At 50.9% G+C, this 24094-nt stretch overlaps 2 protein-coding genes and 1 long non-coding RNA gene across 3 annotated transcripts in view; 2 read left to right on the forward strand and 1 right to left on the reverse strand.

The window, feature by feature from the left end:
* Window positions 1–24094, forward strand: part of LOC136387815 (patr class I histocompatibility antigen, B-2 alpha chain-like) — a 79798-nt gene that overhangs the window by 47681 nt on the left and 8023 nt on the right. The gene's annotated exons all lie outside the window — the stretch shown is intronic.
* LOC136387819 (uncharacterized) overlaps window positions 1–24094 on the reverse strand; it is a 253253-nt gene that overhangs the window by 18794 nt on the left and 210365 nt on the right. The window lies entirely within an intron of this gene.
* On the forward strand, window positions 558–14578 carry LOC136389960 (patr class I histocompatibility antigen, A-126 alpha chain-like). The gene is made up of 7 exons (XM_066361536.1): window positions 558–678; window positions 909–1193; window positions 1445–1720; window positions 2300–2575; window positions 2698–2824; window positions 13701–13898; window positions 14566–14578. The coding sequence occupies exons 1-7, from the start codon at window positions 615–617 to the stop codon at window positions 14576–14578; spliced, it is 1239 nt and encodes a 412-aa protein (XP_066217633.1). The 5' UTR covers window positions 558–614.

Consider the following 24094-nt stretch of genomic DNA (forward strand, 5'->3'; position numbering starts at 1 on the left):
CTGGTCTCTGAGGATCTCCACCCAGTGTTTTCAGGCACAGCTCCTCCAGGGTTAAGAGAAACCCTGTCCCTCCACCTCCATTCCCAGGGCGAGCTCACTCTCTGACATCAAGTTCCCTGGGGTGAGTTTTCTACTAGAAGAGACAAGGGGGACAGATAAGCGGGTGGGAGGCAGAGAGTCCATTTCAGGGGGAGGGGTTCTGGGAAGAGAAGAGGAGGAAGGGCCAGGCCCAGCCTTGGTGTCTCTTTTTGGTTTCCTCACAGTCCCTGGGCCAGGACTCAGGGAGACAGTGTGACAAAGAGCTCTCTGCGCAGGAGAAGGGTTCAGGGAACCGTCCGGGCCCCAGGCCTGACTCTCAGGGTCTCAGCCCAAGGACTAAGTCTGGGCGGGGAAGGTCAGTGTTGGGGAGTCCCCATCTCCCAGGGTTTCACTTCTGCCTCTTACAGCCTTTGTGGGGTCCTTTTTCCTGGATACTGATGACGAGTCCCCAGCGGTCACTCCCATTGGGTGTACGGTTTCTAGAGAAGCCAATCAGCCTCTCCGCCGTCCCGGGTTATAAGGTCTCCGCCGACCCACTCGACTCAGATTGTCTCTGTACCTTGAGGGTGCTGGTGATGGGGTCCCCAACCCTCTTCCTGTTGTTCTCCGGGGCTCTGGTCCTGACCCCGACTTGGGCAGGTGAATGCGGGTCGGTGGGGAACGGCCTCTGCGGGGAGAAGCGAGGGGACCCGTCGGGGACGCCGGACCCCGGGCGGGCGAGTGTCCACTATCCCCGGCTCTGACCTTCCACATGCCCCTTTTAGCCACTTTTCCGTCTCCTGGGACCCCTCTCCTCTTGTCCCGCGTACCGCGGGCACGAGACCCGCGCCGGGAAGGGTCGCCGGGTCTCAGCCCCTCTCTGCCCCCAGGTCCTCACGCCCTGAGATATTTCAGCACCGCCGTGTCCCGGCCCGGCCGCGGGGAGCCCCGCTTCATCACCGTCGGCTACGTGGACGACACGGAGATTTCGCTATTCGACAGCGACGCCGCGAGCCGGAGGGCGGAGCCACGGGCGCCGTGGATGGAGCAGCCGTGGGTAGAGCAGGAGCGCCCGCAGTTTTGGGACCGCGAGACGCGGCGCGCCAAGGGCTACGCACAGAATTTCCGAGTGTATCTGAACACCCTGCGCGGCTACTACAACCAGAGCGAGGACGGTGAGCCACGCGGGCGGGTCCCGGTCACGACCCCATCCCCACGGACGGACAGAGATCGCCCGAGTATCCGGGCCCGAAATCCACCCGTGACAGCAGGACCCCACATACCACCTGGGAGGAACCCACGGACTTTGACCCGGTTTCGTTTTGGGTTTAGGTTTAACCCCTGAGGGGGGTGGGATGGGGGGTGGGGGGCGTGGCAGACCAGGGGCGGGGCTAGGTGGGCGGGGCTGACCGCGGGGCGGGGTCAGGGTCTCACACCCTCCAGGGGATGCTGGGCTGCGAAATGGACCCAGACGGGCGCCTCCTCCGCGGGTACAGTCAGTACGCCTATGACGGGACCGATTCTCTGGCCCTGAACGAGGACCTGCGCTCCTGGACCGCGAACGGCGCGGCGGCTCAGATCACCCGACGCAACTGGGAGCAGTTCGATTATGCCAAGCACTACAGGAACTACCTGGAGGGGGAGTGCGTGGAGTGGCTCCGCATTCAACTGGAAAAGGGGAAGGAGACGCTGCAGCGCGCAGGTACCAGGGCCGCGGGAATCCCTCCTCTCCCCTCGGGCTGCGGCTCCTACACGGACACAGGAAATGGACCGGGTCAGAACACCCTCCTTTGGGTCGGGACATTGAGTCCCCTGGGCTTTCAAATCCGGGACCAGAGACCGACTCCCCCTTTCTCTCAGGACACTTAGGTGCAGTCTCTCTGGGATGGAGGGGAGACCAACCCTGAAATAACCCATCAGCGGTTCCCCTTGACCCTGGCAGTGGCCCTGGGACCCATGGGGACTTTCTCCCTCAGGCCTTGTTCTCTGTTCCCACCCAGTGTGTCTGAGGTCTGACCCCGGCTTTTCTGAGTCATTTGGCCTCCACCCAGGTCGGGACCGGAATTTTGTTTTCTCCTACCTTGAGCTGTGTCTCTCTGATTCTAGAACTTTCTGAACACTAAGAGATCATCCCAAATGCCTGTATCCAGGCTGGTGTCTGGGTTCTGTGCTCCCTTCCTGACCCCAGCTGTCCTGTCCACTCTCAGGATGGTCACAGGACTGCTGCTGGAGTGGCCCATGAGGGATGAAAAGGTCCTGAATTTCTCACTCTTCTCCTCAGACCCCCCAAAGACACACATGACCCACCACCCCATCTCTGACCATGAGGTCACCCTGAGGTGCTGGGCCCTGAGTTTCTACCCTGCGGAGATCACCCTGACCTGGCAGCGTGACGGGCAGGACCTGACCCAGGAAACTGATCATGTGGAGACCAGGCCTGCGGGGGACGGGACCTTTCAGAAGTGGGCGGCTGTGGCGGTGCCCCCTGGAGAGGAGCAGAGCTACACGTGCCATGTGCAGCACGAGGGGCTGCCCGAGCCTCTGACCCTGAGATGGGGTGAGGAGGGGACGTGGGCACAGAGCCTCTTCTCAGGGAGCAGGGGCCTCTGGAGGACTTCAGCAGGGTCAAGACTGTGTCCAGGGGTCAAGGCCGTCACTTCCCCTTCCTTCCCTTCCCAGAGCCACTTCCTCAGGACACCAATACCACTGTGGCCATCATTGCTGTCCTGGTCCTCCTTGGAGCTGTAGTCTCTGGAGCTGTGGTGGGAGCTGTGATGTGGAGGAGGAGGCGATCAGGTAGGGAAGGGTGGGGTCTGAGTTTCTTGTCCCACAGGGGTTTCAAGCCCAGGAAGAAGTGTGTCAGCTTCATTAATGGTAAGTACTGTCCCCACAAATGTGCTCTCCCAGTCTGGGGCCATTTGCTAACACTTACTCTTTAGTGAGACATGTGTGAACATGAGGGACAAAGTTATCATCTTGATGAATATGGTAATGGGGACCTGGTCCCCAACAGTGACAGGTCTGAGACAAGGTTCCTGCTGATGACAGACCTGCTGGAGGGAGGTTGGTCAAGTCCCCACACATGTACTTTCCTAGGGTTTCCTGATCCTGCCCTGAGTCTGTACTCACAGTTCTGGAAACTTCTCTGGGGTCCAGGACTAGGGTTTCCATTAAGACCTCATGGCCCTGCCTCCTCCCTGGTCTCTCACGGGATGTTTTCTTCCCACAAGTGGGAAAGGAGAAAGTTATGCTCAGGCTGCCAGTGAATATGGAGGGGGTGACCCCTGAGACCCTGTGACAGTGCAGACAGGAGCCATGGGGGACCTCACCCCCCATAGTTCCTCCTTTATTCTCCTGTCCTGGGGGCTCTGACCACATCCTGTTGTGTTCTACCCCAGGCAGTGACAATGCCCATGGCGCTGTGTCTCTCACGGCTTCTAATAGTGAGACCCTGATGTGTGTGTGTGTGTGTGTGGGGGGGGGGGGTTGGGACTGGGTGATGAGAATTCTCTGGGACATTTTGAGCATGAAGTGGACTATTGAGAATGTCACCAGTTACAGCCACTGACTTGAATTTGTGATTATTTTTATCTACAGCATGAGACAGCTGCCTTGAACTGAGAGACGGAAGATGCATCACACACACACACACACTGGCCAGCCCTGTTTGTGACTTCAGGAACCTCTCACTTCTGTCTCTGCAGAGGGCATCTGAACGTGTCTGCATTCCTATCAGCATAGTGTGAGGAGGTGGGAGCCTGGCCCACTCCTGCCCCGTTTGCTGTTGTTACTCAGGGTCTCATGAAGAGGAGCCGCAAAGGAGTGAGTCAGCAACAATACTGCCAGTGGGGGACCCCAGTCTCTCCAGGATTGAGATGCCTTGGAGAGATCAGCTATCCATTTATTAAGCAGAAACATGACATCATGCGTGAGAAACTAACAAGCAGAATACAGTGTACAATTTCATTATTTAGTTTTGCAAAACTGATTAGATTTATATTGCCCTTCCTGAGACATAACACAGCACCATCTGCTGTCTGATTCCTGACCTGCAGATAGCTCCCCAGGGCCAAGCATCGCATCCTTGAGCCTTCTCTGGGCGACCACCCTCAGTCATGTGTGCTTGGTCTGGACCTTCACTTTCTCAGATGGGAACCGAAAGTCACTTGATGCTTTGGCTTTCCTCCAACATGCCCCCACGTCCCCTCCCCACACTTCCCTGTCCAGCAGAGGGGGACTGGGCCTCCCCCTCCCTGTCTGTACTTCCTGGAGCACTGAGCTGCAGCTTCTTACCCTCTTATGGAAATAAGAACTCTAGCTGTGAACTTGTATTTTCATTTCTTGCCATGAGGGTTGGTTGGGTTAATTAAAAGAGAAGGCCCTAAAGTTTGAGAGGAAATAAATGGAAGCACTGAGAATTTTCCAGAACCCGTGTGTCTGTTGTGCTGAGTCTGTTGCAGGGACAGGAGAGGCTGTGAGGACCGAGTGTGGTCGGGGCCTGTGCCCAGTTGGTGCTCAGTGCATCATGGGCTTCAAGTGGTCAGTCTGCAGTGGGTCACCTCTCTGCTCCTTTGTCCTTCTCTCTCCAGTAGAACTTTGTCCCCCAGGACCTGTGAGCACAGGGACTCACATGTCACCCAGGCCTTGTAAACTATCCTAATAAAGGACACCTCCAGGTCTGTGAGCAACGAGGGTTTTGTTGGGTCAGTCGGCCGAGGCCCAGGCCTGAGTCCACCCGTCCACCCGAGTCTCCTGGGTCTTCATTTGTTGTTTCTTAGTTTCTATGGAGCAGTGTGACTGTTTTTGTCCTTGTTTGGGGTTCCAGTCTCATTCTCCTCTGGGTGTCCCTGCTTCCTGATGGGTTGATCTGGGGTGTCAGAGGAGTCAAGGTCTGAAAAATCTCAGAGGATGAGAGTAGACGGAGTTGCTGTCAGTGGAGATGGGGAGGCTCTGGAAGGAGCATATCTGAGGGGACATCACAGGCGTTCATTGTACGAGATGGTGGAGCTGAGACGTCTGTTAGAAATACAAGGGAGTCATCCGATTGGCAGCTGGACAGATGATTCTGGAGATGAGGAGAGATGTCAGCTGGAGAAACATACTTGGGAGATGACACAGAGAGAGATTTAAAGCTTTCAGAACAGAGGAGGTGACCCAGGCAGTGATGGCTGCAGAAGACAGAGGAGGAAGGACTGACCAGGACCCAGTGCTGAGCGATCTGCTCAGACACACACCAGAGCCGATGGCACAGCTCTGTCTCCACGTCTAGAAGGCATGGCGACCACGGAGTCCCACAGGGTCACCTGCCATTTTGTTAAGACTCAGACCGTCGGGAGCAGAGTGTGAGAGTCTGGATTATAACAAGGTCGGTGCTGATGCTGCTGGTCTCAGGTCACACGTTTAGTAGCAGGAACCCAGACCAGGACCCCACAGGGCTGTGTGTCAGCCTCACCTGCAGGGCTGGTTACACAGTGACTCCTGGTCTGGAGCCTAATTCTCAGGGATGGTGGGTCTGGGAGGGGCCTGGGGGTTTGTAAGAAGATGTGATGTTGGGAGTTACATCTCATTCTCTCTGCCGTGGGGCAGAGTCAGGTGGAAGATTTAGGAAGTGGTCCCGGTTCAGGGTAATAAAATCTCTGAACGCTTGTTCTCTGAAACTGTTCCCCTCATTGATTTCTTACTGAAAACAATGGAATGCCAACTGTTTCTAATTCAGATATAAAGCAGCATATACATGATATTGGGATCTAATAGTGTTTGGGGAAAACCACAGACCAGGTTGAGGCCACACAGCCAGGAGCAGACCCACAGTCCAGCCGAGGTCGGGTCCCACACAGGAACCACTGTCCTGCTGCTGGGCACATGTCACTGCTCACACCCCTGACTCCCTGATGCTGGACCCTGGTCCTGTGTCCAGCACTGCTGTGTCTGCCACTCCCACCACCCTTGCCCAGTGCACTCTGCACAGTCCCAGCCGCTCTGTGTCACCATGTCCTGAGGCAGAGTCCGGTATTTGGTCACCTGACTGGTGGAGCCTCATGCAGCGGCCAGTTGCACTAATGTTGGGGACATGGGTTTCTCTCCTTTATGGAGGGACATGGTCTCTGTCTCCCACCAGACTCTTTATGTCTGGAATTCTCCTCATGTGGGAAGACAGTTCAGGTGCTGGGGTGAGGGAGGAAGAGAAATAAATTTTCAAATCTTGGAGCAAAGATTTGAGAGTAGAACCTTCTGGTACTTTGTAGGGACTCCAGTTTGGCTGGAGAACACGTGACCAGTAAGTGACATCCCAGGTAGAAGTGACTTGCTGGCTCTTACTCTGAATTTCTTTGTGGGATGTGAGGGCTTTTTCCTCCCCTCACTCAGTTCTCTGATTCTCAGACACCAACTGTGTTTCCTACAATTCAACACAATTCCCGTGCAAACTACCTTGACTTAGCATCAGACCCCACACACTCGGGACTCCACCCCACTAGACAGCCCTCACTTCTGACACAAATCTCCGAGTTCAGGCCCCCGTGTGACTTGCATTTTTGTCTGACTGTGAATAGGTTTTGATCTGTCAGGTGGATTCTTGCAGGATGGATGTAAATGCCTTCTCTTTATTTTTTCTAACTCAGAACTCTCTCTGGGTAGAGAGTGGACTAAGGCAAAGACCATGTGCATAAGCTATTCCATGTCAAGGAACCAGCGGCTGTGTCCAGGACAAACATCAGATGGGCCAATAATGGACGTGGAGAATGGGAGACAGAGCGGGGAGTGAGGAGCCCTGGGCTGGAAGGGCTGTGACGACTCTCACATCTTCTTGGGAATCTAGAGGCCATGGGCATGCCCAGTGTGGGGCATGTGATCAGAAAAGACCTGAGAGAGCCATGTGAACATACCTCTGGCTGATTTCAATCTCTACATAAGCAGGAATTACAGGTAAAGCAAGAGTTGTAAATGCTACAGATGAGTGTTGAAGGCATGTCCCAATTCACACACACACGGAGCGCAGGTCCAAGAACTGAGAGGTGTTGTCTATTTTTCTTTGCTTCTCCAGATATTTAAATATTTCTCTGTTCAATCACTAGCTGACATGACACTGACAGAACAGAGACTTTTTGACCAAAAATGAAGAATACAATCCATATGAAAATAGTTTAGAAAAGTCACTAAACAACCAACTATAATTCACAATGAACAAGAAAACCAATGACCAGGGAAGGGGGACAAATCTGGTTTTTAGAGTTATTGCATAATAACGTTTTTTATATCTAGTTCCTTTCTTAACAAAAGTCATGAAGAATTCAATGAAATCAGAAAGTACAGCACATTCATAGGCAAAAAAAATGAAACTGACCAACTATTTATTCTTGAGGCAGCCCAAACATTGGGATTACTAGAGAAAGAATTTAAAGCAAGTTTCATAAATGTATTCAAAGAGCTAAAGGAGACCACGAACGTAAAAGTAAAGAAAGCCAAGAAACCTATCTTTAACCACCTAGAGAGTATCAATAAAGAGATAAAAATTTCGCCCTGGCCGGTTGGCTCAGTGGTAGAGCGTCAGCCTGGCGTGCAGAAGTCCTGAGTTCGATTCCCGACCAGGGCACATGGGAGAAGCACCCATCTGCTTCTCCACCCCTCCCCCTCTCCTTCCTCTCTGTCTCTCTCTTCCCCTCCCGCAGCTGAGGCTCCATTGGAGTGAAGATGGCCTGGGCGCTGGGGATGGCTCCTTGGCCTCTGCCCCGGGCGCTGGAGTGGCTCTGGTCGCGGCGACGCCCCGGAGGGGCAGAGCATCGCCCCTTGGTGGGCAGAGCGTGGCCCCTGGTGGGCGTGCCGGGTGGATCCCAGTTGGGCGCATGCGGGAGTCTGTCTGACTATCTCTCCCCATTTCCAGCTTCAGAAAAATACCAAAAAAAAAAAAAAGAAGATAAAAATTTCAAAAAGGAATCAAGAAGTCATCGAGTAGAAGTACAATATCTAAAATGAGAACTTTACCAGAGCGTTTCAACAACAGATTTGAATATGCAGAGAGACAACCAGCACACTTCAAGGTAAGCTCATTGAAATTATGCTGTTCGAGGAGCAGAAACAAAGAAAGAATAAGTAAAAATGACAGAACCTTAGAAACTGGTGAGCTATCACCAAACATACCAATGTACATATCATGGGAATCCCCAAAGCAGATGAGAGAGAGAAAGCACTAGGAAAAGCATGCAGGCCCTGGCTGGCTGAAAAGCAGTAGATTGTTGGCCTGAAATGTGGTATTGATTCTTGGTCAGGGCACACAGGGGAAGCAACCATCTGCTTCTCCACCTCTTCCCCCTCTCATCTTTCTCTATCTCTTCTCTTCCCACAGCCATGGCTCTACTGGTTCTCGCAAAGTTGGCCCCGGGTGCAGAGAATGGCTCCATGGCCTCACCTCAGGCACTAAGATTGCTCAGTTACAGAGCTATGGAGCAGCGGCCCAGACAAGCAGACATTGCCTGGTAGGGGCTTGCCGGGTGGATCACAGCTGGAACAAATGTGGGTGTCTGTCTTTGCCTCACTGCCTCTTGCTTAATAATTTAAAAAAAATTTTTTTAATGAAAAAGTATTTGAAGAAATAATGGCATCTTTCTCCCAGAGAGAAGTGCTGGCTGGAGTCATTGTTCCTTTGTTGAGCCCTGACTTTGAAGGCACATATGGGGACCATAGCTGAGTGTCCATCAACCTACCTAACTCAATAACTAAAATAAAGAATACATTAAATGGAGTCAACAGCAGATTAGATGAAGCAGAGAATTAAATCAACAATTTCTAATACAGGTTAGCAAAAATGATGCAATCAGAACAGCAAAAAGAAATTTGAAAAATGAAGTTAGTTTAAGAGACCTATGGGACATCATCAAGCATAACAATATTCACATCATTGATGTACTACAAGGAAGAGAGAGACAGAGAGAAAGGGAGAGAGACAGCAAGGCATTGAAAAGCCTATTTGAAGAAATAATGACCGAAAACTTTCTTAACTTAGTGATGGAAATAGACATACAATCCAGGAAGCCCAGAGAGTCCCAAACAAGAGAAACCCAGAGAGGTCCACACAAACACGTCATAATTAAAATGCCAAATGTTAAAGACAGAGAAGCTTAAAAGCAGTAATAGAAAGATAATTATCTACAAGGAAACTCTCATAAGATTATCAGCTGGTTTTGCAACGATAACTTTGCAGGCCAGAAAGTCTTGGCATGAAATAGTCAAAGTCATGAAAGCAAGGACCAACAGCCAAGACAACCTGACCCAGCAAAGCTATCATTAGACTCAAGTGACAGATAAAGAGATTCCTCCCAAAAGAAAAACCTTAAAGAAAAACCTAATGGAGTTTATTATCACCAAACTGTTTTACAAGAAATATTAAAGGGATTTCTATAAGAAAATGCAAAAAAAAAGGGATATACATATGAATAATAAGGTGACAATAATGGTTTCAAATGTAAAATTAAATGCTCTGATTGAATGAAATATGGTAGCTGAATGGATAAGAAAAAAAAGGACATATATATATATATATATATGCTGTCAACCAGAGAGAGTCACTTCAGATCAAAAGACACACAGAGACTGAAAGAAAAGGGATGGAAATAGATATTTCATGAAAATGGAAATGAAAAGAAAAAAGCTAGGGTAGCAGTCCTTGTATCAGAGAAAATAGACATTAAAACAAAGGCTACGAACAGGAGACAGAGAAGGACCCAGCAATTCCAGCTCTGGGTGTGTATCTGAGGAAACCCAAAACACCGATTCAGAAAGACATATCCATCCATGTGTTCATTGCAGCATTATTTAGAATTGCCAACATATGGAAGTGACCTAGGCAGTGTCCCTCAGTAGAGGAATGGATAAAGAAGTGGTGTATATATATACGATGGAATATGACCCAGACATAAATATGAATGTAACTTTGCATCTGCAGCAACCTGGATGGACCTAGAGCGTATTGTGCTGAGAGAAATATGTCAGACAGGAAGATATGCCAGAGGATTTCAGTTGTATGTGAAATCTAAACAAACAAACAAAAATACTAACCAAACAAAAGAAATGAACCCCATAGATACAGAGAACATTTTGTTCTGGTGGCGGGTGGTAGGGGTCTGGTGAAAAGGTGAAGGGATTAATAAGTGCATATTGGTAGTTACATAATAGTTATAGGGATTTAAAGTACAGCATAGAGAATACAGTCAATAATATTGTAATAACTTTATATGTGCCAAGTTGATATTAGATTTATCAGGGTGATCACTTTGGAAGTGATATAAATGTCCAATCTCTAGGCAGCACACCTGAAGTTATTATAATATTGTGTGTTAACTGTAACAGAAAAAAAAGTAAATTTAAAAAAGAAATAAAGGAGTAATGAAGACATTCCCAGGTGAACAAAAACTGATTAAGTTCATCGTACCTACCTGACATGCTAGAAGGATCCCTTTACGCTGAAACAAAAAAGCACTAAAAAGTAATTTCAAATTAGATAAAGAAATAAAGAATAGTACATGGAACTGCATAGCTAAACACAAAAGCCAGTACTGTTGCTTTTTTATTGGTAGCTATTTTCCCCACATGATTTAAAAGACAATATGATGCATAGATGCCCATCAGCTGATGAATAGATAAAGAAATGGTGGTGTAACCATAAAATGGAATATGAGGTGAACATTTAAACAATGAAGCACTCATCGATACTACAGTATGAATGAACCTTGAAGACACTGTGATAGTGAAAGAAGCCAGACACAAAAGCTCCGTGTGGTCTGACTCCATTGACATCAAATATCCAGAAGAGGCAAAGGGAGACAGAAAGCAGATCAGTGACTCCGTGGACGGGGGTAGTGGGATGGGGGTGACTGATTACTGGGTAAGTGACTTCCTTCTTGGGTGACAAAATTGCTTTGAGACTAAATCATGGTGATGGTTGCATAACACTGTCTGTGCACCAAGTGCCATTGAATTGTACACTTTACAATGGTTAAAAAAAGTGGTAAATTTTATGTTATGTCTATTTTATATTAATTTTCTAAAGGCTTCGAAATTCATTCCAAACACTTCTGTCTGGTAATCTGAGGTGGCTCTAGCTCTGCCCGTCTGTCCTCAACCATCAGGACTCATCTGCTCCTCAGAGCTGCCCTTGGTCTCCTGCCTGTGGGACCCCGTCCTTCAGAGCCCCCTCTGGGTCAGCAAGGTCTACACCCCAAACCACCTCCTGCCTGGAATCCAAACCCTCAGGTGCAAGTCCGGGGATAACTTCCAGGGGGCGTTAGGAGATGGTCTTTAAAAATTATCAGTATTATTTAAGACCTTTACGAACAGGTGCTTGCAGTTTGTTGACTTCCTAGAAAGAATCAAGTTGTATATTTTTACTACAAAATAAAAATGAGGTTCTTAAAAGTCTCAGCTTGACCAGATATGAAACAATTTATAAACTTTTAAAGGTGTATTGAGAACAACCAGGCTTTTTCTTTTTTCATTTTTTTTTTAAAGCACATTTGTCATGACCAAAAAGAGACATCTTTAGGTAAAAACAACAACGAAGAAAGTCCCGTGCTGCATAGACGATGCAGGTGGTTCTAGTTTTCTGGCCAACAGACAAAAAGCCAGCCCTCAGGTCTTCAGCTCCAATCCTCTGCTCCTTTCTTGTTGCTGGGACTCCGTGTCCATGTCTTCTTGCTGCTGACTGACCCGATGAGGCAGAGAAGGTCAGCCCGCACTCACTCAGCCCGCCCTGCTTGGCCCTGGGAGCGGGGAGTTCTCAGCTGGTGGACGGGCTGCTTCTGTCTCCTTGCCGCCTTGTGGTTTAGGGTTTTCTGGGCGTCTGTGTCAGTAATTGAAGTCGCCCCGGCACCGACGTGGAGGTGGCTGCTGACCTTGGGTCTCCTCTCCTTGATTTTCCTTGTCTTCCGAGTCCCCGGCCTCTCCAGGCTCTGTGGTGAGGGGGCCCCTGTGGAAACGTGGCCGTAGCCCCGATACCCACTCTGCTCACTGGTCCCCCTGCTCTCCTGCCCCGTGGTTGTCAGTGCCCTGCATCCCCTCTCCCTGCAGGGGGACAAGTACTGAGGTCCACGCCCCCCGGGTGCCGCATGGGGTAGGTGGGAACCCTCGCCTGCGGGAGGGTCGGTGCTGTTGGGCCTGGCCTTCAGCCCATTCTCTGGTGTCTCATGCTTTTCCCCTGCCCACCATTCTGGTCATTCTGTTGATGGAGTGGACAGCGTCTGTACTGGGTCCAGTCTGTGGCAGGTTTCCTGCCTTGTGCTGGACGCCGGGGGTGGGTGGGGGTCTGTGACATGTGCGGTCTCCGCACCCTTTACTCCTTCACCAGCATCGAGCTCCCCAGTCTGTCCATCTCCTACCCTGCAGGGGTGCTCCCCGGGGTCACTCTCATGGCAGTATCATGTGCAAACATATCTTCCTTGGTGGCATTCTTGCTGATGAGACCATATCTGTTCTTTACACTGAACCATTTCACTTTCCCCAGAACCTTCCTTGTGATGACCTTCCTGTCCCCTCCCTTCCAGCAGGTGCATTCATGTGACATCACCGCTCCCTGCTGCTCCCTGTGGTGCCTGGCCTGGTACCTGCAGGGCTGTGGGTGGGGGTGTCCAGTGGTTGGGGTGAGGTGACGGGGACAAGGCTGGCTGGGCAGCAGCGGCTCCTCCAGGGGTATGATGGCCAAGAGGCCCGCGGAGGTCGGGGGGCTGCTCAGGGCTCCCTGGGGTCTGCCCTCTGCTCCAGCTACTGGCCAACTGGACTGTCTTATTAACAAGAGTCCCTGCGGATGGCAGTGATTGGCCTTAATGTGAGCGTGTCCTGCTCACAACTGAACGTGTCATTTGGTTTGTGCAGGTGGGCTCAGCGGGGGATCAGAGGTGGCTCTAGGAACACTGGGCCCCTGTCCCTCGCTGTTGGCTGAGTGACCACCCAGCTGCCCCCACATTAAAGAAAGGCGGGCGCTCTTACCTTAGCCCCACATTCAGCTGTGTCCCATTGGTGCAGACACCTCCAGTGAGACCCATCCTGGGGACTCACTGCTCCGCCCAGTGTTGTGGAGCCTCCGTCCACGTGGCTCAGGCCCGGGCGGCTCCACAGGGGGCTGAGTGTCCTTGACTTCTCAAGGACAACATTGTCTGTGCCCCCAGGACCAGCAGGCAGTCATCTGTGCATTGAGGACTTCTCTAGCGGGCGGGGCACGAGCGGGCGCCAGGGGGCGACAGAGACCAAGACACACGGGTCCGAAGGCACTGTTTGTGGAGGGGTTTCACAGGGATGTGTTTGCGGGAGAGCTTCCTGCGCAGAGAAGGAGTTAGCTCCAGCCCTGTAGGGCCTCAGGGATGCGGTGTTGTCCCGTGCTGTGGGAGATCCACAGGGGGAAGAAGTAGGAGCATGTTTGTGTGTGTGGTGGGGGGGAGTGCGTCCTCCGGGTCGGGGTGCAAGGCAACCCCGGGTGTTTCGGATGCGAAACTGGAACACACACCCGTCCACACGGGCCTCTATTGTCGCCAGACTGCTTCCGCCGCCAGGCGTCCAGCACGGAGAGGGGCGTCCCGACGGGGATGAGACCCTAAAATAAATGTCCATCTGCCAGGACGGGCCGGAGCCAGGACGCGCTGTGTGAGGTCACAGCCTAAGTCCAGAACGCGGGGCCCTTTCTAACGCACTCCCTGTCCGAGGCCTGTGCCTCTCACTGTCCCCGTGCTGGAGTTTTACATCAGGTGCAGAGTCACTGTCCCTGAGCGTCTGCAGCAGGCGGACAGGAGCCTGACCCTGGGTCTGTTCTGCGTGGAGCAAGGTGCCGGCCGCATCTCAGGCTCTGAGCTGGGGCTCCGCTTCCTGCAGCGAGACCTTCCTGCGTCTGCGGAGCAAGGACGGTCAGGACGCCTGGGAGGGGGGCGAGGTGTGTCCATCTCCTGACCACTCCCCTGTCTCACATAAGGGACAGACACGGGACAGCAATGCCCCAGACAGCCGGAGGCCCCTGAAATCAGACAAAGGGGAGACAAGACGGCCTTAGGGAGGGGGAGTCCCCAGGGGGACCCTTATCCCAGCCAGTCACAGGAGGTCTCCGGGGACTCGGCTTGTGCAGGGGTCACTCAGTGCTGGACTAGTCTTCACACCACTCCCGACTGAAGTCCCAGTGACAGGATCCCAGGATGGAGAAGTTTATGTCACTGTCTGAGGTGCTTTTAGTGGCTGAATACATCCTCTTTCCTCCTTTCCTTTCCGTTCCATGAGGATTTTGAGAAACAGGGACTACTCCAGCCTGGTTCTTCCTGAGTGGGGGTGGCAGAGGGAGGAAGCTGTTTCCTTGTGCTGTGACTCCGAGACACCTCCTGGGAAGAGCCTCAGGCCTGAGCTGGCTCTCACCCTCTGCCCCTGGAGGTGGGGGAGGGGACAGCAGACGCTGTGCCCTGTGAGGGAGGCCTGGGGACCCCGTTCTCATCAGGGGGATGCAGTCTCTCACCGCGATTTTTCTTTCCGTGGACTTGGAGGAACACGGGTCTGCAGCTAGACTAAGTGTTTCTTGTTCCTCCACAGGCTCCTGGTCTGACCCGAAAACCGTGTGTGTGTTGGAACAAGGGTTTCTCTGCGTTTCTTCAGTCCCAGAGGGTGGTTCTGAGACAGACCCAGCTTCCCTGGAGGATCCTGGTGCCAGGATCAACCCAGAACTAGTTCTGTTGTCCTTCTCTCTGTTCCCGCCTGCAGTTCTCTCATGGGTCCTCCACCCCAGCTCCTTTCTGTTTAACTCGAAAGACAACAAAACTCAGTGTCCTCGTCTGCTTCTCCTAACACTGGGCACCCAGTTGTCTCTGTGTCGCCTTTTGTTTCTGAGGATTTTGGTAAACGCTGGGACTCAATGAAGAAGCTCACTGTGGTTTATTCATAGACAAGAAGGGAACAGGGGGTCTCCCAGCTACTGGGGAGGGGGCACCTTGGACAGGGCCTCCCGGAACCTGCTGTGTGTCGCTGGGCTGCCCCGTGGGCATGTTCACTGCCTTCACCCAGGGAGCTCGGGACCGCTGTTCTCGGTTATTTGAGGACGAGCAGACTGTGATTCTGGGCTATCTAACCCGTATTCACACAGCACTGATTCAGCATGTAACTTATTAAAAACATGCTGTTTTCATTACCATTTAGAAATCACATTCAGGTCAGAATTCTAAAAATTAGAAATGTCATATAATAAATGTAAATCCTTTCTTTTCATACAATAAGAAAGCATCTGCCCCGGCCAGTTGGCTCAGTGGTAGAGTGTCGGCCTGGCGTGCAGGAGTCCCGGGTTTGATTCCTGGCCAGGGCACACAGGAGAAGCACTCATCTGCTTCTCCGCCCCTCCCCCTCTCCTTCCTCTCTGTCTCTCTCTCTTCCCTTCCCGCAGCCAACGCTCCATTGAAGCAAAGTTGGCCTGGATGCTGAGGATGGCTCTATGGCCTCTGCCTCAGGTGCTAGAATGGCTCTGGTTGCAACAGAGCAACGCCCCAGATGGGCAGAGTATCACCCCGTGGTGGGCATGCCGGGTGGATCCCGGTCGGGCGCATGCAGAAGTCTGTCTGACTGCCTCCCCATTTCCAACTTCAGAAAAATACAAAAAAAAAAAAAAAAAAGAAAGCATCCAGCCTGACCAGGTGGTGGCGCAGTGGATAGAGCATTGGACTGGGATGCGGAGGAACCAGGTTCGAGACCCCAAGGTTGCCAGCTAGAGCAAGGGCTCAACTGGTTTGAGCAAAACTCACCAGCTCGGACCCAAGGTCGCTGGCTTGAGCAAGGGGTTACTCAGTCTACTGAAGGCCCACAGTCAAGGCACATATGAAAAAGCAATCAATGAACAACTAAGATGTTGCAACAAAAAACTGATGATTGATGCTTCTCATCTCTCTCCGTTCTTGTCTGTCTGTCCTTATCTATCTCTGTTCCTGACTCTCACTGTTTCTATTTTATTTTATTTTATTTTTCTGAAGCTGGAAACAGGGAGAGACAGTCAGACAGACTCCCGCATGCACCCGACCGGGATCCACCCGGCACGCCCACCAGGGGCGATGCTCTGCCCCTGCGGGGCGTCACTCTGCTGCGACCAGAGCCACTCTAGCACCTGGGGCAGAGGCCAAGGAGCCATCCCCAGCACCTGGGCCATCTTTGCTCCAATGGAGCCTCACTGCAGGAGGGGGAGAGAGAGACAGAGAGGAAAGAGGGGGGGTGGAGAAGCAAATGGGCGCTTCTCCTATGTGCCCTGACCGGGAATCGAACCCGGGTCTCCTGCACGCCAGGCCGACGCTCTACCACTGAGCCAACCGGCCAGGGCCACTGTTTCTATTTTAAAAAAGAAGAAGAAGAGTCCTGGACCAAAAATAAAAAGCTAAGTTTTGGGGTTTTTTTTTGTATATTTTGGTTCTTTTAAAGTGAGAACTGGGGAGACAGACAGACTCCATGCTGGAGTCTGACTGTGATCCATCCAGCATGCCCACCCAGGGGGCAATGCTCTGCCCATCTGGAATGTGGCTCCTTTGCACCCGGAGCCATTCTAGCACCTGAAGTAGAGGCCATAGAGTCATCCTCAACCCCCAGAGCCAACTTTGCTCCAATGGAGCCTTGGCTGTGGGAGGGGAGGGGAAGGATAGAGGGAAAGGAGAGGAGGAAGGGTGAAGAAGCAGATGGGTGCTTCTCCTGTGTGCCCAGGCCAGGAATTGAACCCAGGACTTCCACATGCCAGGCTGACACTCTACTGCTGAGCCAAGCAAGCAGGGCCTAAAAAGCTAAGCCTTTTAAATACAGCAACATGTTGAAGAGACAGGCGTATCCTCTAGGTCTGCATCCATCTGGCCGCCCAGCCCCGCGTCCTCGTGACACAGGTGGGACAGGCATGCCTGTTGTTAGAAAGACTCACAGCCACACACACAGCTCTCCTACTCACACGGGGCCCTTCTCCTACTGTCCATACTGATGCTGGGTGTTCTGTTTTGTGTCAAATTATTGTGAAGGCGAAGAGGGGACATTTTAGTCTGTTTCTTTTGCATAAAGTATAGAGCAGCATTCAATCAGTGTGGCACAAGAATTTTTAAAAGATGTAATTGCTGACTATTTTGTCAGGGGCACTGACCTCTTTTCCCCTCAATTGTCAAATAAAAAGATAAACAGCCAACACAACAATAGCAATCGATTCAGTTTGAATGAATCAGAATTATATGTATTTTGGGGGGTCAGACTGGCAAAAAACATACTTTTTGGTGTACTGCAAAATTTTAGTAATTAGTTTATATGTTCTATGAGATGAAAATGATTGAAAATTGCTGCATTAATTCTTTTTCAAATGTTAAAGTAATCTTGCCCACCTGGGATGGATCCCATGTGGCTGTGATGGACAGTTCTCCTTATACATTGTGAGCTTGGTTTGCTGATATTTTGTTGAGGATGTTTATGCCTGTGTTGAAGAGAGATATCAGTCTGTAGTTTTCTTGTAATGTGTGTCTGGTGTTGGTATTAGGACAATGCTGACCTCACAGAATGAAGTGAGAGGTATTCCCCTCCCATTTTCTGAAGGAGACTGTATAATTTCTCCCCCGAACGTTTAGTGAAATTCACTAGTGACCCCACTGGGTCTCGGTGCTTTCTGTTTTGGAATGTTACTCACTAGTGATTCAGTCTCTTTCTTTTCTTTTTTCTTTCTATTTTTCCTTCTTTCTTTTTTTGACATGGAAAGAGAGTCAGAGAGAGGGACAGCTAGGGAAAGACAGACAGGAAGAGAGAGAGACAAGAAGCATCAATTCTTCAATGCGGCTCCTTAGTTGTTCAATGATTTCTTTCTCATATGTGCCTTGACCGGGGGCCTACAGCAGAGTGAGTGACCCCTTGCTTAAGCCAGTGACCATGGGGTCATGTCTATGATCCCATGCTCAAGCCGGTGACCTCGGGGTTTTGCACCTTGGTCCTTCATGTCCCGATCCAATGTTCTATCCACGGTGCCACTACCTGGTCAGGGAGTGATTAAATTTCTTTTATAAATATGGTTCTATTTGGATTGTCTGTTTCATTTCACTTATGCAAATTATTTTTGAGTAATATTTGATTTACACAGCAGTTGTAAAGGTAGAAAACAGAGCTTCCATGTGACCATCACTCAGTTTCCTTTAATGTTAACATGTAACAGAGTCATGTTGAGACTAAGAAACTCAGCGATTTAACGTTGGACACACTGTCAGCTGAGCTACAGACTTTATTTGAATGTCATCATTTTTCCACTAATGTTCTTTTTCAGTTCCGGGATCAAATCTGGGAACCTGAATGCACTAAGTTGTTGTGACTCCTTAGTCTCCTCTGATTTGCTGAATTATTTTCCCCGTTATCATGACCTTGAAAGATTTGAAGGATACTGGGCAGATAATTAGCAGAATGTCTCTTATTGTAGGTTTGTTTGATGTTTGTCATGATTAGGTTGGGTATGTGGGTTTGGGGAGGAATTCCATAGGACAAGTGTCACATCATGTCAAAGGATGCGTGATATTAACATCCCCTTTTCCACATGACTATGGTGATTTCTACTGAGTTTCTCCATGTAAATACAGTTGATCTTTGAACAACATGGGTGGTAGGGTCACATGCACTCTGCTCAGTAGAAAATCTGTGTATAACTTTGACTTGCCAAAAACTTAACTACTAGTAGACCAGATGCCTTACATGTAATAGATAAAACATGCTTTATCTGTTACATAGCATTATATACTATAATCTTACAATAAAATAGCTAGAGTAAAGAAGATGTTGTTAAGAAAATCATAAGGAAGAGAAAATACACTTACAACACTGTTGGTATTTATTAAAATAATGCCATATGTAAGTGGACCGGAACAGCTCAAACCCGTGTTGTTTAAAGCTCGGTTGTTGAGTTACAGTGAGTCATTTTTCACTTTCCATGATCTATATTTTGGAAGCAGGTCACCAAGTCCGGCCCACATTCAAGGGGAGGAATTCAGCTCCAACTGCTGGGAGGGGATTCTCTTCATGTGGAACTTGGAAATCTAAGGAAGACTTCCCCCTACTCCCTCACTGAAGTCTCAGTCACTCACAGGAGCATGCACTCATGGTCCCTGCTTTGTATGTGGGCTACACTCTCTCACCTGTGTCACGTGTACTCACACTGTCCCCACTGTGCTCACAGCAGCTCTTTCAGGTTGGCCCTGACGTCCCTTGACATGCTGCACATGTGGGGTACACTCCTTCCCTGGCATTACAAGAGGTTCCAACTTATATAGAATTTATTCTGTCTTAGCCCTAAAATCAGACATTTTTCTAAGAAGCCCTGGTTCCTTTTATTGTGGAATGGTATTTAGAGAACAAGATCTGTCCATCACTGATGTGTCTCTGCCCCCAGGTTCCGTCCCCCTCAGTCCTGAGTCCACAGTCAACAGCTTCCTGCCCGCAGCCAGGTCAGCCTGCTGTTGGCAGGTGGCGAGACCAATGCTCAGCCTCCCACAGTGTGACTGCCCACACCGTCCACTGCAGTCACCACAACCTGGAAAATCCTGGACTCAGGACAGTGAAGGCAGAGACAATGTGGACTTCCCACATCCACTTCCCCATCTTTACTTCCTCCCTCCTCTCCTGGTCTTCCTCCACACAGCAGTGCCCCCGCTCCCAGCTCCAGGGCTTCTAACACCCAAGGCAGGAAGGAGAGACCATGGGCCCCAGTGATCCTGCAGAAGTCTGCCCGTGTGTGCCCACCTCTGTGCCCACTGTGGTTTTATCACCTGCCCCATGCAGAGTCCTGGGTACGTGCAGAGGGCGATCCAGGAATGTCTTTCCATCAAATTTCTGCATGGCTCAGTTTCTCAAGTCTGCTCAATTGTCACCTCAGTGGGACCCACTCTGACTACTTTATTTAAAAGTGCCACATTGGGGTTCTGGTCAAGATGGCAGAGCAAGTAGACAGTGTGCTGGCCTCCTCCCAGGACCACATCAAATCACAGCTGAATTACAGAACAATCAACCTGGAGAACCATGTGAAGTCCGCCTGAGCAGGAGTCCTATAACTGAGGACATAAAGAAGGAGCCATGTTGAGACAGGTCGCAGGGTGGAGACAGGAAATGGGCTGGCCCCGCACCCACATGTGGCAGTTGAGAGTCAGGAGAGAGATTTCAGCTGCTGAGTTTGCTCCAGAAGAGTGAGGGGTCCCAGTCCCACACAAGGCTCCCCAGCCTGGAGCATCAGCACTAGGAAGAGGAACTCCCTCAACACCTGGCTGTGAACATCAGGGATTCCATCTGACTGGGTGAGACAGAGGCGGCTGGAGCCCCAGGCGTTCCTCTTAAAGGGCCAGCACAGACTCCCTTGGGCATTCACCCTAGGCTCCTGAGGAGGGACGGTGGCTTAGGGGGTGCCAGAGACATGCAGGGAGGGACTGAGTTGTGTGGCTCTAGAATGAGGGCTAAGGGACAGCTGCCACTTTCTTATGTTGAGTTCCCCACCCCCAGCCAAACATGACTCTGCATTAACCTGGTGAACACCACTCGTCCCAGCCTGAGACCCCACCTCATCCAACTCCTGTGCCACCTGAGGTACTTTCAGGGACTGAGCCTTACAGGTAGGTGACAGGCAGCAGCTGTACGTATCCCAATCCTGGTACCTGGACAGCTGGCCTTGGTTCCCAGCATGGCCTCTCCCACACACCTCCAGACCCAGCACAGAGAGCTACCAAGCACGGATCACTGTAGCTCCTACCAGGTAGTGTTGGGCCTTGGCCTACACTGCAGCCCCTCCTAAGAGGGCGCAGATCCAACATATTTAGTGGCCGGCTTCAGACACAACACAGGACCATCCTATTAGCTCCACAAGCAAAATAAGCAAAGTGCTATTTCAGCAGACACCAGGCTGCCGTGCTGAGTCTCACTTTATTAGGTCAGCCCCCAAAGAACAGCTTTTATGCTGTGGCTGTGGTCAGTACTCACAGCCAGTCAGCCTAAAGGTCTACCCCACCCACAGAGGAGCCAACACCAATCAAGGCTCAACAACAGGGCACATGGAATCCCACACAAGGTGCATTCTTGAAACACCCAGCTCAGGGGACCAGGCGACTGCACCACTGGACCCCCAGGACACCGCCTACATCAGGCCACCCTGCCTGGACTGGCAGTCAGAGCAGATTTATCTAATTCATAAAAGCAAAGGCAGAGAGGCAGCTGAGATGAGGAGACAGAGAAACAGGAGCCAAATGAAGGAGCAAAACCAAAGTGCAGAAACAGAACTGAACAGAATGGAGACCAGCGTCCACTAGAGGCGAGTCCACAGCACTGGTGTGAGGGGCTCACGGAGCTCAGTGAGGACTCCAACCAGAGAGGAGAAGGAGAGAAGGGACACAGGAACCACTTAGAGAATCCAGTCAAAGTGAAGAACACGGTAGATGGAGTCAACAGCAGATCAGATGAAGCAGAAAACTGAATCAGCAATTTGGGAGACAAGGTACCAAAAGACTCCCACTCAGAACACCAAAAAAAAAAAAAATTATATATATATATCCAATGAATGAGGAGAGTTTAAGAAACCTCTGGGACACCGAGTGTAACAACATCCGCATCATAGGGGAACCGGAAGAAGAGAGAAAGCAAGGCATTGAAAACCTGTATTAGGAAATAATGACTGAAAACGTCCCTAACTTGGGGAAGGAAACAGACACAGACGTCCAAGAACGACAGAGATTCCCAAACAGGAGGAGCCCAAGGAAGCTGACACCAAGACATGTCACAATTAAAATGACAAAAGTGAAACACAAAGAATCTTTTTTGAAATTTTTACTTAGAAAATCAAATTTAACTGGGTCACATTGATCAATAAGAGAACATAGGTTTCAGGTAAAAATTTTCTATGGTGTTTGAACTGTTGATTATGTTGTGTACCCATCACCCAGAGTCAGATCATTTTCCATTACTGAGTAATTGTTCCTCTTTAGTCTCCTCCCTCCACCCACTCCCCACCTCCTTCTTCCCCTGGAAACCACTTCACTTTTCTCTATCTCCATGAGGCTCCATTTTATATCGCACCTGTGTGTGAAATCACCCAGTTCTGAGCTTTTTCTGACTTCCTTATTTCACTCAGTGTAATATGCTCAGGGTCCAGCCATGTTGTCCTAAATGGCAATGTGTCATCATTTCTTATGACTGAGTGGTGTTCCAGTGTATATTGAATATATGGACCACATCTTCTTTATCCAATTCTCTCTCAAGGGACACTTTGGTTGTGTCTATGTCTTGGCCACTGTGAATAATGCTGTGATGAACATGGTGGTGTGTGTGTCTTCGTGTACCCATTTTTTGAGTTTTTCTGGGTAGATAACGATAGAGGGATTGCTGGGACATATGGTCAACTCTTAATTTCCTGAGGAAGCACCATCCTTTCCTCCATACTGTCTGTACCAGTCTACATTCCCACCAGCAGGGAGTGAGGGTTCCTTCTTCTCCACAGCCTCTCCCACACTTGTTACCTGTCTTGTTGACAACAGCCAATCTAATAGGTGTGAGGTGGTATCTCATTGTAGTTTTGATTTGCATTTCTCTCAGAGCTAGTGAAGATGAGCATCGTTTCATATATCTGTCATCCTGACACAAGACGGGGTCTCCTCAGCGTTCATGGCCCTGTTCTGTGCTGGGAGCTGAGGGAGACCCTGGGAAGCCCCTGCTGAGCAGCAGAAAGGGGAGCAGGTCTTCTGACCTCAGCGCTGTGACCACACGGGGGCGCCCCATGCAGCCCCCAGACGCTGACTGCGCGCTGGGAGGGTCTGGGCCGCAGTGGGTCAGTGGCAGCTGACCTGAGGCTGGGCCTCCCTGGGGGTGAAGAGGCTTCTGGGCGTCCTGGGCTCCGCAGGTGTCAGGGTCAGGGACGGGCAGGGACTGAGGGGGAGCAGCGCTCAGGGGCCCTGCGCCGTCTCCGAGGTGCCCCCTGCCCACTGCGACCCCGCTCTCCAGCCCCGTGATGAGGACACGACACCCGGGAAACTGGAAAGAAACGTTTCTTCTGCTCTATGTTTACAGCGCTCCTTCTCCATGTGCAACAGTAACAGCACTTGTGTGAGATTTTCTCAATAAGGACACATGGACAACGGTCATGCACTTGTTTCTAGCTGGGTCCCTGGGAGCCCGGGGCTGCACAGGGGGGGACACGTCCCATTTCAACTCCTGGGAAGTCTGCAGTGACTTTTGCAAAATGTGTTACATTTGCAAGACCCTTTCCAGTCCAGGCCCAGGGGACACAGCGGTGGCCGTGTGAGGGGCCCTGACCACGGTCCCCAGTGTTCCTCCCGCTCAGGCGCCCAAGGTGCTCACACCTTGGAGCCCATGCTCTGACCCCGGGCTGAGGACCTGTCACCAGGCAGCACCTCCCTCCATGACTGTCTCCCCAGGTCCTCCTGAGGGGCCTCCCTGCCCTACCCGGGTCACCTCAGCCTCCCTCTTCCCTCTCTGCTGGGCTTTTGTTCACACCCAGGTCACTGGCACACTTTACACTGTATCTATTTATTTACTGTCTGTCCTCTCGTGAGACAGTAAGCTCTGTGAGGACAGGGACAGGGATGTGATGTCCACAGCTGCATTTCCACTGCCCTGAAATGCCCCGTTGTTGTTGTGTTCAGTGAATGAGTGAGTGAGTGCACTCAGACTGCCACACTCACGGCTCCACACCGACACACCGAGTGTGCACCACACTGACACACTCACACAGAGAGACACACACACTGACTTTTCTCACACACATACTTAAAGCCCATTTTTCATTCAACAGCATATTGTGAATGTTTCCCCTTTTACTATGTATCATCATTTAAAATATTTTTCTGCCCTGGCCGGTTGGCCCAGCGGTAGAGCATCGGCCTAGCGTGCGGAGGACCCGGGTTCGATTCCCGGCCAGGGCACACAGGAGAAGCGCCCATTTGCTTCTCCACCCCTCCGCCGCGCTTTCCTCTGTCTCTCTCTTCCCCTCCCGCAGCCAAGGCTCCATTGGAGCAAAGATGGCCCTAGCGCTGGGGATGGCTCCTTCGCCTCTGCCTCAGGCGCTATAGTGGCTCTGGTCGCAACATAGCGATGCCCCGGA

The sequence above is a fragment of the Saccopteryx leptura genome, chromosome 1 (assembly GCF_036850995.1).
Source record: "Saccopteryx leptura isolate mSacLep1 chromosome 1, mSacLep1_pri_phased_curated, whole genome shotgun sequence".
Classification (NCBI taxonomy): domain Eukaryota; kingdom Metazoa; phylum Chordata; class Mammalia; order Chiroptera; family Emballonuridae; genus Saccopteryx; species Saccopteryx leptura.